General features: G+C 37.3%; 1 protein-coding gene across 2 annotated transcripts in view; it reads left to right on the top strand.

Moving 5' to 3' along the window:
- The window catches only part of PARL (presenilin associated rhomboid like), a 53,180-nt gene that overhangs the window by 21,674 nt on the left and 15,705 nt on the right, over window positions 1-15,801 (top strand). The window contains exons 5-7 of one of the 2 annotated variants that reach the window (XM_004745104.3): window positions 10,075-10,170; window positions 10,757-10,906; window positions 12,854-12,924. In XM_004745104.3, coding sequence (XP_004745161.1) covers window positions 10,075-10,170; window positions 10,757-10,906; window positions 12,854-12,924 — 317 coding nt within the window. The remainder of the gene's footprint in view (window positions 1-10,074; window positions 10,171-10,756; window positions 10,907-12,853; window positions 12,925-15,801) is intronic. The other variant, XM_004745105.3, reaches the window with a different exon arrangement.

Here is a 15,801-nt window from a genome sequence, read left to right as displayed (position 1 = left end):
CACCAGCAGCGCACGAGAACAAGAGTTCTAATTTCTCCACATCCTTGGCAGCACCTGTTACTTGCTTGTCTGTTTTTTCTATAGTAGCCATCCTAATGGGTGTGTGGTGACACATTGTGGTTCTGATTTGCATTTCTCTGATGGTTAGTGATGCTGCACATCTCTTCATATGCTTGTTGCTGTTGGCCATTGACTGTTTTTAGATAAATGTTCCAGTCTTTTGCCTATTTTAATCGGGTTATTTGACTTTTTTGTTGATTGTAGGAGTTTTGTTTTGTTTTTTAAATATATTCTAGATATTAACCCTTTATCAGGTAAATGGTTTGCAAGTATTTTCTCTCATACTGTAGATTGCTTTTTCACTGTGTTGATTGTGTACTTTGGACAAAAATTTGTTGTGGGTTTGGTTTTTCTTTTTGGTTTTTGATTTTTGATTAATTTTTTTCCCAGAGAAAGTGGGGCAGGGTGGGGGGGGGAGTCGAGGGACAGAGGGAGAGGGAGAGAGAATCCCAAATAGGCTGCATGTTCAGTGAGGAGCCCCACATGACCTGAGCCAAAATCATGACCTGAGCCAAAATCAAGAGTTGGACACTCAACCAGCTGAGCCACTAAGGTGTCCCTGGACAAAAGTTTTTAGGTTTGATGTCCCATTTGTCTATTTTTGCTTGTGTTGCCTATGCTTTTGGTGTCATAGCAAAGAAATTGTTACCAAGTTCGGTGTTACAAGGCTTTTCCCCTATGTTTTCTTCTAGAAGTCTTATAGATTTTGGGTTCACATTTAGATCTTCAATCCATTTTTAGTTAGTTTTTGTATATGGTGTAAGAGTCCCAAGTTCATTCCTTTGCATGTGGATATCTACTTTTCCCCATGTTTTCTCTTGGAAGAATTGCCAGATTGTTTTCTAAAGTCGCTACACCATTTTACGTTCCCCCAAGAACTGTAGGAGGATTCCATTTATTGCCTGCCCCTTTTTTTCCCTAATATTATCAGTGACTACATATTTTTTTGTGGTAAAATATACAAAACATAAAATTTATCATTTTAGCTGTTAAGTGTACAATTTAGTGGCATAAAGTACATTTACAATGTTGTGCAGCCATTACCACCATCCATTTCCAAAATTTTTTTCATCCCAAATAGAAACACTATACCCATTAAATAATTTCCCATTTCCCTTTCCCCTTAACCCCTGGTGACACTATTCTGTTTCTATTTTTGAATTTGTCTATACCTCATATAAGTGGAATTATAAAATACATTTTTTGTGTTTGGCTTCTTTTGCTTAGCATACTGTTTTTAAGGTATTTTACATATTTTAGCATGTATCGGAATTTCTTTTTTTATTTTTTTCAGGCTTAATCAGTTTGCATTATGTGTGTACACATTTTGTTCATCTATCTGTCAGTGGGTATTGAGTTGCTTCAATCTTTGGCTATTATGAATTGTGCTCCTGTGCACATTCATGTACAAGTCTCTATTTTGAGTCCTTTCTTTCAGATCTTTGGGTATATAGTTAGAGGTGGAGTTGTTGGATCAAACAATAATCTATGTTTAATTTTTGAGGAACTGCGAAACTGTTTTTTTAGAGTCGCTATACCATTTTACATTCTTACCAGCAAGACACAAGAGTTTCAGTTTCTCCATCATATTCTTGCCAGTTCTGATTTCCTTTTTTTTTTAAAGCCATCCTAATGTGTGTCAAGTGGTATATCATGGTTTTGTCCTGCATTTCCTTAGTTACTAGAAATGCTAAACATCTTTTTGTGTGCAATTGTGCAATTGTCCATTCATTTCTTTTTGAGGGAGCAGGAGGGGAGGTTGGAGGGAGGGAGAGAATCTTAAGCAGGCTCCATGGAGTCTTATGCGAGGCTCAGTTTCATAATCCTGAGATCATGACCTGAGCCAAAATCAAGAGTCTAGATGCTTAACTGACTGAGCCACCCAGGGACCCCTGTCCATTCATTCTTATTTGGAGAATTGTCTGTTTACATACTTTGCCTGTTTTTTGAGTTGTCTTTTTATTGAGTTGTAAGAATTTTTTTTTTTTTTTTTAAGATTTTATTTATTTATTTGACAGAGGGCGATCACAAGTAGGCAGAGAGGCAGGCAGAGAGAGAGAGGAGGAAACAGGCTCCCTGCTGAGCAGAGAGCCCAATGCGGGACTCGATCCCAGGACCCTGAGACCATGACCTGAGCTGAAGGCAGCGGCTTAACCCACTGAGCTACCCAGGCGCCCGAGTTGTAAGAATTCTTTATATATTCTGGATCCTAGATCCTTATTAAATATATGATTTGCAATATTTTTTCTTATTCTCTGAGTTGTCTTATCACTTTTTTAGTAGTGTTTTTTGAAGCACAATGTTTTTAAGTTTTATTTTTGATCAAAATATAGTTGATACAATATTACATTAGTTTTAGGTATACAACAGGCATTTCACAACTTTCTACTTTGTGCTATGACAAATGTTTTTAATGTTGATGAAATCCATTTTGTGTATTTTTTTATTTTGTGCTTTAACAATCAGGTCAAGAAAATAGTGGTCTAATGCAGCATCATAAGAATTTGTACCTGAGTTTTCTTCAGAGCATATTGTAGTTTTAGCTCTTAGGTTTAGGCCTTTGGTTCATTTTGAGTTAATGTTTGTAATTGGTTTGAGATAAGGATCCAAATTCATTCTTTTGTGGATGGGTATCCACTTGTCCCAGCACCATTTGTTGAAAAGACCATTCTTTCCCTATTGATTTGTCTTGGGACCACAGTAAAAAAAAAAACAGTTGACCATAAATGCATGGATGTACTCTGGATTCTCAGTTCTGTTCCATTGATCTGTATGTCTATTGTATGCTAGACTATCTTGATTACCATAGCTTTGTGTTGTAAGTTTTCAGATTGGGAATAGTGAGTCTTCCAATATGGAATATTATTACACTGGTATATATTGAACCGATTTTGCATTCTTGAGATAAATTCCACTTGTTTATGATTTATAATGCTTTTTATGTGCTGCTAGGTTTGGTTTGTTAGTATTTCCTGAGGGCTTTCGATCTGTGTTCATAAGGGGCTATTACAATGACATATGTTGAATCAGTTTTGCATTCTTGGGATAAATTGTACTTGGTCATGGTTTGTAATCCTCTTTATATGCTGCTAGATTTGGTTTGCCGGTATTAGGAATTTCTCTATTCATGTTCATAAAAGATATTGGTAGTTTTCTTGTGATGTCTTTGGTTTCGATATGAAGGTAATACTGGCTTCATAGAATGAGTTGAGAAATGTTTTTTCCTCTTCTCTTTTTTGGAAGCATTTGAAAAGGTTTGGTGTTAATTCCCATTTATCTTTGCTAGAATTTGCCAGTTGTAATAAATTTAATAGTGTCCTTACAAAAATTCATATCCACCCAGAAATTCAGTGTTACTTTATTTGAAATAGGATCTTTGCAGATTAACTGTAAGTTACATTGAGATCATACATTGAGTTATAGTGAGATCATACTAAATTTAAGATGGGCCCTAAATCCAGTTATTTGTGTCCTTACAACAAGAGAAGACAAAAAGACCTACAGAAAAGAAGTTCATGGGAAGAGATTGATGCAGAGATTGGAGTGATGCAGCAATAAGCTTAAATAATGGCTAAGAATAGCCAAGAGCCACCAGAAGCTAGGAAGAGGGAAGAAAGGAGTCTTCCTTAGAGTCTTTTAGAAAGAAGCATGACCTAGCAACAACTTGATTTCAGACTTTAAGCCTCCAGAACTTTAAGAGAATACGTTTCTGTGGTTTTAAGTCACCAAGTGTGTGGTAATTTATTATAGCAGCTCTAGGAAAGTAATAAACCGGTAAAGCTGTCTAGTCCTGGGCTTTTCTTTGTGAGAAGGTTTTTGTTTTTGTTTTTCATTATTATTATTACAAATTCAATCTTTATATCTTATAGGCCCTTTCTTTCTTTTTTTTTTTTTTTTTAAAGATTTTATTTATTTATTTGACAGAGAAATCACAAGTAGATGGAGAGGCAGGCAGAGAGAGAGAGGGAAGCAGGCTCTCTGCTGAGCAGAGAGCCCGATGCGGGACTCGATCCTAGGACTCTGAGATCATGACCTGAGCCGAAGGCAGCGGCTCAACCCACTGAGCCACCCAGGCGCCCCTTATAGGCCCTTTCTGTTTCTTAAGTCAGTTTCAGTAGTTTGTGTCTTTCTAGGAATTCTTCAATTTCATCTAAGTTCTTTGTTGGTAGACAATTGTTTATAGTATTCCCTTATAATCCTTTTTGTTTCTGTAAAGGTCCGTAGTAACATTCTGCTTTCATTCCTAGTTTTAGTAACTTGAGGAGTTTTTCTGGTCACTCCCTAAAGGTTTGTCAATTTTGTTGGTCATTTCAAATAACCAACTTTTGGTTTCATTGATTTTTTTTTTTCTATACCTTTATTCATCCAAACTTTCTGCTTGCTTTGCATTTGCATTTGCTTTTTTTTTTTTTTTTTTAAGATTTTATTTATTTATTTGACAGAGATACATAGATCACAAGTAGGCAAAGAGCCAGGCAGAGAGAGGGGAAGGGAAGCAGGCTCCCTGCTGAGCAGAGATCCCAATGTGGGGCTCCATCCCAGGACCCTGGGATCATGACCTGAGCCTAAGGTAGAAGGCTTTAACCCACTGAGCCACCCGGGCGCCCCTGGATTTGCTTTTTTTATTTTCCTAGTTTCTCAAGGTGGAAGTTTAGATTATTGATTTGAATTCTTTATTCTTTTTTAATGTAGCATTCACAGCCTACTTTTGCTGTTCTCTGTAAATTTTAGTATTGTTTTAGCAGCTTGGGTTGTCATAACAAAATGCCATAGACTGGGTAGCTTAAGCAACAGAAAATAATTTTTTTATTTGGAAAGGTGGGAGCGCCTGTGTGGCTCAGTTGTTAAGCATCTGCCTTTGGCTCAGGTCATGATCCCAGGGTCCTGGGATCAAGCCCCACATCAGGTTTCCTGCTCAGTGGGGAGCCTGCTTCTCCCTCCCCCACTCCCTCTGCTTGTATTCCCTTTCTTGCTGTGTCTCTATCAAATAAATAAATAAGTAAATAAATAAAATCTTAAAAAATTTGGAAGGGTAGAAGTCTAAAATCAAGGGGACCATCATGGTTGGATTTTTGTGAGAACTCTTCTCTCCTCTGCCAGCTTGCTGTGTCATATGGCAGGGGGAGAGAGCAAGAGCAAGCTCTTTGGTATTTCATTTATACAGAAGCCGATCCCATCATGGAGGCCCCACCCTCATGATCGCATCTAAATCTAATTACCTTCCAAAGACTCCATCCCCCAAAACCATCACTCTAGGGCTTAAACATACCAATCTTAGTGGAAAATAATTCAGTCCATAGCAGCTATGCTGTATTTTTGTTTTCATTGATTTCAAAGTACTTCCTAATTTCCCTCATGATTTCTTCTTTGTCCCACTGGTTATTTAGGAATGTGTTAATTTCCACATATTGATGACTTCTTCTAATGTATTACTGATTTGTAATTTTATTCCATTGTGGTCAGAGAACATACTTTGTATAATTTCAGGGTTTTAAAATTTTTTGAGACTTGCTTTGTGGCTGAACAAATGGTCTGTCCTGGATAATGTTTCATGTATGCACTTGAAAGGAATGTATTGTCTGTGGTTTTTCTTGAGATTTTGGTTTCTCTTTAAGATTTATTTGAGAGGGAGTGAGAGAGTTAGAGCATGAGGAGAGGGAGAAGCAGGCTCCGTGGATGTGGGGCTTGATCCCAAGACCCTGGGATCATGACCCAAGTGGAAAGCAGACACTAACGATTGACCCACCCAGGCCCCCCCAGTTTTTTGTTTTTTTTTAAGATTTTATTTATTCACTTGAGATAGGAAGCACAAGTTGGGGGAGGGGGAGTAGCGACTCCTTGCCCAACATGGGGCTTGCTCCCAGGACCCAGAGATCATGACCTGAGCTGAAGGGAGATGCTTAACCAGCTAAGTGACCCAGGGGCCACTTAAGGTTTTATTTTTGAGTAATCTCCACACCCAGTGTGGTGCTCAAACCCACAAACCCAAGATCAAGAGTCACATGCTCTACTGACTGAGCCAGCTGGTGTCCCACAAATGTATTTTCTTGTTTGTTTTGTTTTTTTAAAGTAAGCTTCACCCCCAATGTGGAGTCCAACATGGGGCTTGAACTCACCATCTTGAGATCAAGACCTGAGCTTAGATCAAGAGTCAGACACTTAAGCAACTGAGCCATCCAGGCGAACCTGTTGAGTGTTTTATAGATGCCTGTCAGGCCTAGTTGGTTTATAGTGTTCTTCAAGACTTGTTTCCTTGCTCATCATCTAATCTATTATTGCAAATAAGGTATTGAAGTCTCCGGGTATTACTGTTGAACTGTTAAATTTTTCCCTTTTGTTTAATTTTTGCTTTATATATTTTGGGATTCTATTGTTAGGAGCAGGTATGTTTATAATAGCTATATTGATATATCAAGAAGATGTTACATCTTTTATCATTATACAATGTCCTTTGTGTCTCGTAACAAATAATTTCTTAAAGTCTATTTTTTCTTTACGCTTATGGTGTACAAGATCCCAGGAATGTATTGAGGTATAAGCTCCTGTGGACATTTCAGTCCTCACTTTTCCTTTTAAGATTTTTGGTCTTTTGTTTATTCCAAATATTATCCACCACCTTAGGCAGCCATGAACTTAAAACACCTGCCTGTAATCGTTTTTGACAAATGCCCCCTGGGAAAAGGAATTTTGCACTTGAGGATCCAGTCAAGTCAAATATAGACAGCCTTGCAAGTGGGGTCTTGCAGGGAACTATTTCCAGATAGGTCAGATAGTGACAATTTCTGGGAATGAGCCTTTGAAAGAGTTCCAGTTTCCTGTGCTGCCTCTCATGGTTTTGGGGCTCCATGGGAAATGTGGATTGTTTTCATAGCTTACAGCTTCAACTTGTAGCTAAAAAGTAAGGGATGGAACCAGGGCAAGTTAAAATGCCCCAAATTTGCTGTTCCTATTGAGATTCACCATTTTTCTTAAATGCTGAGTTGCTGTAAGCCTTTAGTTAGTTTCCAGAGTTCTGAAAAAGTTGATTCTGACCGTTTTTGCCAGTTTTTTCATTGCTTTGTGAAGGAGAGAATTTTTCAAGGTCCTTACTTCATTATGGTCACTAATGTAATCCATTGCATCTCTTTTGGTAAAGGTAGGTGTTGAGGCAGCAGCAAACTTCCCAAATCAGCAGTGTCAGACTTGTCTAAGAGTTTTACTGGGTCAGGAGGAGAGTAACACTCCTTCTAAATGGAGATACAGGCAAAGGCCTTAAGCAGTTCTACTTCTCAAAGGAAAAGGAGGAGAAAGGAACCATTATTTGAGTTTCTGCACACTAAATGCATATAGTATTTTTTTTAAAGCTTCACTACAATTTTTATAAGATACAGGAAGATATATAAGATTTATAAGATATATATAAAATCCCCATTTTACAAATGAGGTAACTAAAGTGAAGGGGATGAAATGCAGACCACAAAGGAACTAAGTGGCACATCCACTTTCTACTTTAGAAAAGGCCATTCCCTTTCATTTATGTGTTTTCACTGTGTGACTGTTGCATTTAATTATGTTTTCTCATTTAATCAGCACTCAACTCTTCTATAGTAGATTTTATTACCCCTTTTTTACAGAAGAGGAAACTGAGGCTGAGGGGGGTTAGGCTTCTTGCCTTGGTTATAGTAGAAGTAAGACAGTCAGTTCTGCTGGGCTCCTTTACCCATTTCTTTAGATAATGCGCAGTGCTGCTTCTGGCCTAGGATTACCACATATCCTCTCCTGTACACTGGCTTCTGGGGACCAACCATGCTGTTTCCAAGATAAAAAGCCCCTTTGTCTGGTCTGAATTCCTAGAGTGACCAGGGTCAAAAGAAATCCTGTTGGCAATCCATGTCTTTGTGTATAGTAGAAAGAGCCCTAGATTAGGAATTCTGGCTTGGCCACTGAATTTGCCTCTGAAAATTTGTATCTTTTAGAGCCTAAGTTTTCTCATCTATAATTGACCTTCAAAATAGGATATGCGTGGAGGAAAATAACTGCATTTTAGTTTTGTAATTTCTTTTTAATTTGTGAACATATTACAGTGATTTGTGTGCATAGTTTGGGTATGTATGTTTATTGTTCACTGATGGGATTCTTAATCGTGGACCACAGGTTTATGAAGTGAGGGGTTTAACTACAATGTGTTCAGTGCCAATATCCTGTCATGTTTTACCAAAAAAGGCCTCTTACATTTGGGTTGAATGCTTGGGGATGATAACTCTTTGATTACTGTTAACCTTGATATCTTTGGTTATCTTACCCTTTTGTAAGTCTTTTCCCTGGTTGTAATCTCTTCAGCCAGAGACACACTCTACTTCTGTGCAGTGCTGTGGTGCTTGCAGTTTCCAGAAGTGTGTGCTGTCACTGGTTTCAGAAAGTAGCCTGCACAACACATAGGGTAGTGGTTGCCATTTTCCAGCCTAGCAGGCAGGATCGGGAACCCCATCTTGCTTTCTTTGCATTGTATCACAATTGGAGCTAACTGTTTAGTCCTGATTATCTTTGTGAACATGGAAGCCTGAGGCCAGACTATCCTCAGGGCTTCTTTATGTCAAGATACCAGTCACTATGTACAGGAGCCTAGACCTCAGAGGATTCTCTGGGTAATAAAGATGTGTAACTCTTCCACGAGAAACTGAGAAAACCTGAGCAACACTAATCACTGCTCACTTCCTTAGGATAAACCTTCTGAGATCTATTGCTCCATCTGAGGAGGCTCCACCCTTTTTTTGCCCACCCTACTTGCCCAGGGTTTCAGGCTCCTCATTGGGAGGTATACATAGTCCTCTTACTTGCCTTGCTTGTGACCTCTTTTCCGCATCCTTTCATGAGTAATGTCCTCACCATCCTTGAAAGTGTTGTGACGCACCACCAGTTGTAAGATGCATTCTGATTACAGATACTAAAATGGAGAGAATCTGTGAATCTGTGAAAAATGGTAGCTTCCTTTCCTACCTAATGGTCAAATAGGGAGAGCAAAACCTGGAGAGACTAGTAATGCTGAGGTACAGCTGAGAGCCTTACAGAGGGAGCAAACACAGAAAGCCAAAGGTAACTCCAAGACATAGCAGCCGGTGGAGATCATACAATGAATATCTTCTAAAATAAATCCTCTTACCAGGCTGTTACTGGAATCAGTGCTTACTGTCACTGAAGAAGGTGAAAGAGCTAGCTGCCTATTGCTGAAAGAAACTGGAGGAATGAGTAAATGTTTAAATTCCTTTAATTCAAGTAGATAAGTACATGGGCAAGGAGTTGTGGTGCCTTAAAATTAATGTCTTTTTTAAAGTTTGTAGTTTTTAAGAAAAACTTGATTTTTCACAAAAATGTAACTGAATAGTTAATTCTATCATTAAATAATAAACCTACTCAATTTAGTGGTAGTTCCAGCAACATTAGTTCTTGCAGAAAAACGAAATGGTCACCCAACTCCCACATGTAAACAGTTTCAATAGCAGTTGGAAAATTCTTCCAGATTATTCCTGAATTCTTATCTGACAAGTATTTTTCTCAGACAAGTGGATCTTCATTTATCCAGATGATACATAGATATTTCTATAAGTTTAAGAAGTATATTATTCCCTGTGGAAAAAGAAGCTTGTTATATAGTGTCGCTTTTCTGGTCCTGGCCAAAGAACCTAACTCTACATTACTTGTCTCTGGCTTGGCCATTTTCAAACGGTAATTATAGATCTGATTGTTGTTTATTGAGAAGAGTAAACTATTCTGTAGAAGTAAAAATACGGATCTAAGTGAAGGAAGTCAGCTTCTAGGACATTTGCAGTTTCCTAGGAATTTTCCGACTGCACCTGTTCATATAGTTTGAGACTTGAAAACATTGATTTCACTTACTTTCCTTAACTTGCCCTCCCTCACCCCCCCACCAAGTATATAATATTCTTAAATAATTGTGGTAGAAAATCGTATTCAGGTGGACTTTCAGACTTTCTTCCTATTTTTAAAGTCCCTAAATTATATATTTTTATTTTGTAGGTATCATAGCAGCAAATGTTTTTGTATTCTGTTTATGGAGAGTACCTTCTCTACAGCGGACAATGATCAGATATTTCACATCCAACCCAGCCTCAAGTAAGTCTTCTCATGACTTTTTTTTGAGGTAGAGGTAATATGAAAGAAATAGGTTTTATGTTAATTGAAATGCTATAAAAAGGATGAGTTACTTGTCAAAAATTATAAGCAAAATCCAGAAGACAGACTGTAAGTTCCTTGAGGAAAGGGACCTCATCTCTCTTAGTCTTATGTCCCAGGTACTTAAAATGCATCTTGTACATAGTAGACATGTATTTTTTAATGACACAAGATCTATGATCACTACAAGTTTGCTCTTGGGAGGATACTGTTATACAACTTTCTATCTGTAGTAAAAATAGCTTACTAATACTTTTTCTAGGTAATTTTTGCCATAAGGAAAAGTTGCTTTCATTGAACTGAGAATTTTTATTGGGTACTTACTAAATAGAGGAAATTTAAGATAAGTTTTTTTACCACCTTCAAAAATACTATGGTAAACCATCTTATTTAAACTTTTTAATTGGCTCTGTTTTTGCTTCTTATTTTGAGTTTTTCATAATAGTAATGAAAAAAATCTAAAACATATTTAGATCATGGCTGTATGTCCTGTGATTACCAGACTTTTTTTTTTCCCCTCTTATAGAGGTCCTTTGTTCTCCAATGTTGCTGTCAACATTCAGTCATTTCTCCTTGTTTCACATGGCTGCAAATATGTATGTTTTGTGGAGCTTCTCCTCCAGCATAGTGAACATTCTGGGTCAAGAGCAGTTCATGGCAGTTTACTTATCTGCAGGTAAAAAGCTTTAATCTGGGGATCTTTCAGCGTATAAGCACTTTACCTACCTGGAGTAGGAAGGAAGGGAATGATTATAGCCATATTCTACACATGAAGTTTGTGTATAGAGAATTGTACAAACTATAGAGAGAAGGATATCACAGACCAGCGGGGTTATCTTTTATGCTTCTCATTTTGCTGGTTTCTTTTTAGATTATTTAGGTATGTTTAGTTTTAAGTCAGGATAGACAGGAGTTAAGGTTTAGTGTAGAATTTAAGAATATCATTTTATCTCATTAGGCCTTGGTTTCTTTAGCTCAGATCCACCGTTTTATAAATAGGTGCTTCCCAGACTCTCTGGCTGTCTCAATCATCTGGATCTTTGTTAAATAACTTTAAGCTCATTTACCACAGTGTGTTCACTTTCCAGAAAGTTTTAGATCAGAACTTTGTAATAATTAAACTATCAAGAATGAATTTATTCTGAAAGCATGTATCTTAGTTTGGAACCACTCCAGTCAGTCTTGGAGATAACATCATTTCCTGATTTCAATTAGGAAGTGGTAGTATTGGATTCTAGGTTCCTAGATGCTACTAAACTGAAAAGTGGTCAGTTAAATTTTACCTGTTTGCAAAATATACTTAATTAAAAAACACACAGCATAAAAATTCATTTCTGAAATACCTTCATTTATTTTTAATTAAAAATAATTTAAGGTTTTGTTTTGTTTTGTTTTTTTAATAATCTCTGTACCCAACATGGAGCTTGAACTCACAGCCCTGAGATCAAGAGTGACATGTTCTTCTGGCTGAGCCGACCAGGCACCCCTGAAGTCCATTCATTTAAAAACAGTATATTGGGGCATCTGGGTGGCTCAGTCTGTTAAATGTCTGCCTTCAGCTTAGGTCATGATTCTGGAGTCTGCTTTCCTCGCCTGCTCTGCGCCTCTCCCCTCCCCCATGCTGTCTTTCTCTCTCACAGAAAAATAAAATCTTTTAAAAAATAAAAAGTTTGGAAAAAAAAAAAAAACTTCAGGCCAGTTTGCTGCGCCCCCCCCCCCTAGTGCTGCCATTAAGGACCATGTCACATGAGGCGTGTGTGGGAAAAAAAAAATAAATAAATAAAATAAAAAGTTTATCTGGGAATCATACTGTAGTGTGAAAAAAGCACTTGAGAGCTTAAGGTCAGAAGACCTAGTTTTATTAGACCCTATTTCTGCTACTTGCCATCTGATTTTGCGGAAAAGACTATACACTCTCTGAAGATATTGATACTTATTCTTTCGTGACATGGGGTTGTAGAAAGGATTAAATAGAAGCATCTACCACAAGGCCCAGGATGGGTGGTTAATCAGTTTTATTTAAATATCATGCATCTGATCCCTCAGTACTAGAAATTGAGCAACATCTTTGGCCTGTACAGAAGCGTATAGTTCTTTCCCCATGTACTAGTTGTATTGTTGTAGGTACAAACAGGTCTGTTTCAGGTGCTGCTAATTCCTGCTCTCTAGGAAGTTTTAAAAATGAGCCACATTCATCTTAGATGACATTGGAACCACAGGGACTTGTAAAAGATCATCTAGTCTAGATCTGCAGCAGAGTCATTTGGCAAGCCGAGTAAAATATAGATTCCCTGGTCCCACTCCAGAGAATCTGATTTAGTGTTTGGAGTGCAGCCCAGAGGGTTCCCAGACAGTTGATGGGTTTGGAACTAGTCTCTTTCATGTTATAGATGAGAAAAGTGAGAACTGAGAAGTAAAGTGAATGACCCTATGTCATTGAGTAAGTTGTGCAGTTGGTCAGACTTCTTTTATAAATACCTGAAGTGATAGTGTAGGTATTCATGCTTGCACCTTGTACTGACCTAGGTAGAAATCCGTCACTTAGTCTCTGTGAGTTGGGCATCAGAAATGAAAACTACTTTTATACCTCACTAAAATTATCAAAATATGACTTATTTCCCAGGTGTTATTTCCAATTTTGTCAGTTATGTGTGTAAAGTTGCCACAGGAAGATATGGACCATCACTTGGTGCAGTAAGTATTTCTAATGTAAATTTTCTTAATTTAGTTTTTATGCATTTTGACATAATATTAGTCTTACAGAAAAGTCACATAATTATCACAATGACTTCTATGTACCCTTTACCCTACTGTTAAGTACAGAATCACAGTACAGTTATCAAAGCCAACAAATTAACATTTGTAACAGTACTAATTACATTAATGCTAATCTGTATCTAATTTAGAATTCATACATCTGTAGAGCCTTGTAAACTTCAGGCTAGCTTTTGACTGTTGGTCATTTATATATACTTACTGGAAGAGTACAAATCAAGTAGAGTAGTCAGAACATTGGGTGTCCAGTCTCCAGAAACCAAAGAGCCTAATCTAGCACTGGAAAATTGAAAATAATTACAAATTTGATTCTGGTATTCTGTCCTTCTGTTTAGTCCCTATTTGAGTGTCTGCTACACAGATTAGACTAGTAGGCACTGTACTAGAGACTGGGGATATAGCCAGTGAGCACGATGTTCACAGTTCCTGTCTTTAGGAGTTATGTTCTGGATGCTTAAAAACAAAAACACAAAAAAAGCACAAATGTGTTTTCTTTTGAGTTTAATGGCAGATTTCTAGGCACATGGAAATCTTTGCATAACATTTCTCTAAAGACTACACATTCATTTTGTACATATTTAAATGCAAATCACTTAAATACATTCAAATAGGGGTTTCATATTTGAAGAAATTTCTTGAAGGTTCATTTTTAGAAAAAGAATTCTAATGTTATCATCCCGTAATGTGTGTGTTCCTCAGATTTGTGTGTACTTAATTTCCTGAGACCTGTATCTTGTCCTATCACCTACTTGATTTCTTAAGCACCTCTTTTTGCCTTTATGGAATGTTTTATATATAAAATTTGGTGCCAGCACAATTTACGTATTTCATACCCTATCCTTTACCTCATTAACCAACAAGCACCTGATATATGAAAGCAACGAAGACAACTGGGATGAAACAGAAAAGGACTTTGACTTTAATTGGAGGAAAAAACATTGTATACATACATAATACACACTAAAAAGGCTGAGTGTTCTTTGTTGTTGTTGTTGTTTAAAGATTTTATTTATTTATTTGACAGAGATCACAAGTAGGTAGAGAGGCAGGCAGAAAGAAAGGAGAAAGCAGGCTCCCGGCTGAGCAGAGAGTCGGATGTGGGGCTTGATCCCAGGACCCTGGGATCATGACCTGAGCCGAAGGCAGCTGCTTAACCGACTGAGCCACCGAGGTGCCCCTTACCTGTGATTTCTAGATCATATTACTGAACCTCTCTGAACTTCAGTTTCTGTATATAAAATGGGAATAACACCTCTTTCAGATCTGCAGTGCATGTGTGCTTAGAAAGCTTAGCATAATAAGGAGCATGTACTAGGAAATGTAGTGGGAGTTCCTGTTTAGTCATTGAAATTCTGTAGAGCCACGCCAGGATAAAATTATTGTCAATCATAATTAAAGAAAACAAAATCACGAGGAATAAAATACTATTGGCAAAGTTATGTTAGAAAATAAGAAGTATTGGTCTTACTGGCTTCATTGTAATCCTTTGTTAAAGGGTGAAGGGGACTATTGAAGAATACTTGTCAATTAACAGTGGCATTAGGGAGCAAGAATATTGACTGGATTTTGGTAAGGGTTTTGTTTAGCTAGAGCTCTGTATACTCTGAATCTCACTTAAAAATTGTTTTTTAATAGTTATTGGTAAGAAGCTTTTCTCTATTCTGCTTTTCAGAAGTTTATTGTCTGTGAATGTAGCCCTTAACCTTGAGATGGCACAGATTAATACAATGTTTGTTGTAGGATGAGCCTGGTGGTGGGTATTAAGGAGCGCCTGTATTGCATGGAGCACTGGGTGTTGTACATAAGCAATGAATCTTCGAACACTGCAAAAAATAAAGTTAATTATAACAGGAAAAGTGTTTGTTGTAGGAAAAAGCATTTGTTAAAGTGTTAGAGAAATTTTTTTCACTTGATGTTGTAGTTTATTAATGGGCCAGATTTGCTCACCAACATTATAACTTACTGTAACTTCATTGATTTCAGTATCACTGATTTAATCTGTACATAAAGTAAATTAGCTGCTAAATTAAGAAAGTATCTTTAGTCTCTTCCTACAGGGTTGCAGGTAAAATGGTCACTAGAACTGATTCATTTGGAATTCATTTTGATTCATCTGTAGTGTTTGGAGTGTATCTCTTTGTATGACTTTCTTAGTGGCTGCTCTGGGTATTGCAATATGTTTATATATCACTCACCACAGTCTGTTGTGTGGTGGTTGAATGAAGTGAACCTTACCTCCATTTTCATTCCTGTATCTTCCTCAAATTATAATTATCTTAAATATTTCCTCTGCATACATTTAGAATATTGGCCACTATTCTTACTATATGTGCTTCAGCCACTACGCATCATTTAGAAAATTCCAGCAAAGGAGAAAACTTTCGTATTGATGTGTAATTTTTACTTTTTCCATTGTTCTTCTGCCCTGATGTTTTAAGATTTCTTCCATCTATCATTTTCATTTTATTGAAGGAATTTTCTTTAGCCATTCCTTCAGTAGGTCTGCTAGTGATAAATTCTCTTGGGTTATTCTTTGAGAATGTCTGGCCCTTCCTTTCTGAAGGATATTTTCACTGGATAAAAAATTCCAGGCTGACATTTCTTTTTTTTTTTTTTTTTTTTTAAAGATTTTATTTATTTATTTGACAGAGAGATCACAAGTAGGCAGAGAGGCAGGCAGGGAGAGAGGAGGAAGCAGGCTCCCTGCTGAGCAGAGAGCCCGATGTGGGACTCCATCCCAGGACCCTGAGATCATGACCTGAGCCGAAGGCAGCGGCTTAACCTAAAAAATGTTGT

Source organism: Mustela putorius, unplaced genomic scaffold (genome assembly GCF_011764305.1).
Source record: "Mustela putorius furo isolate JIRA1106 unplaced genomic scaffold, ASM1176430v1.1 tig00003834_pilon_pilon_pilon, whole genome shotgun sequence".
In the NCBI taxonomy this organism is placed as follows: Eukaryota; Metazoa; Chordata; class Mammalia; order Carnivora; family Mustelidae; genus Mustela; species Mustela putorius.
This window is presented reverse-complemented; position numbering and strand designations above follow the sequence as displayed.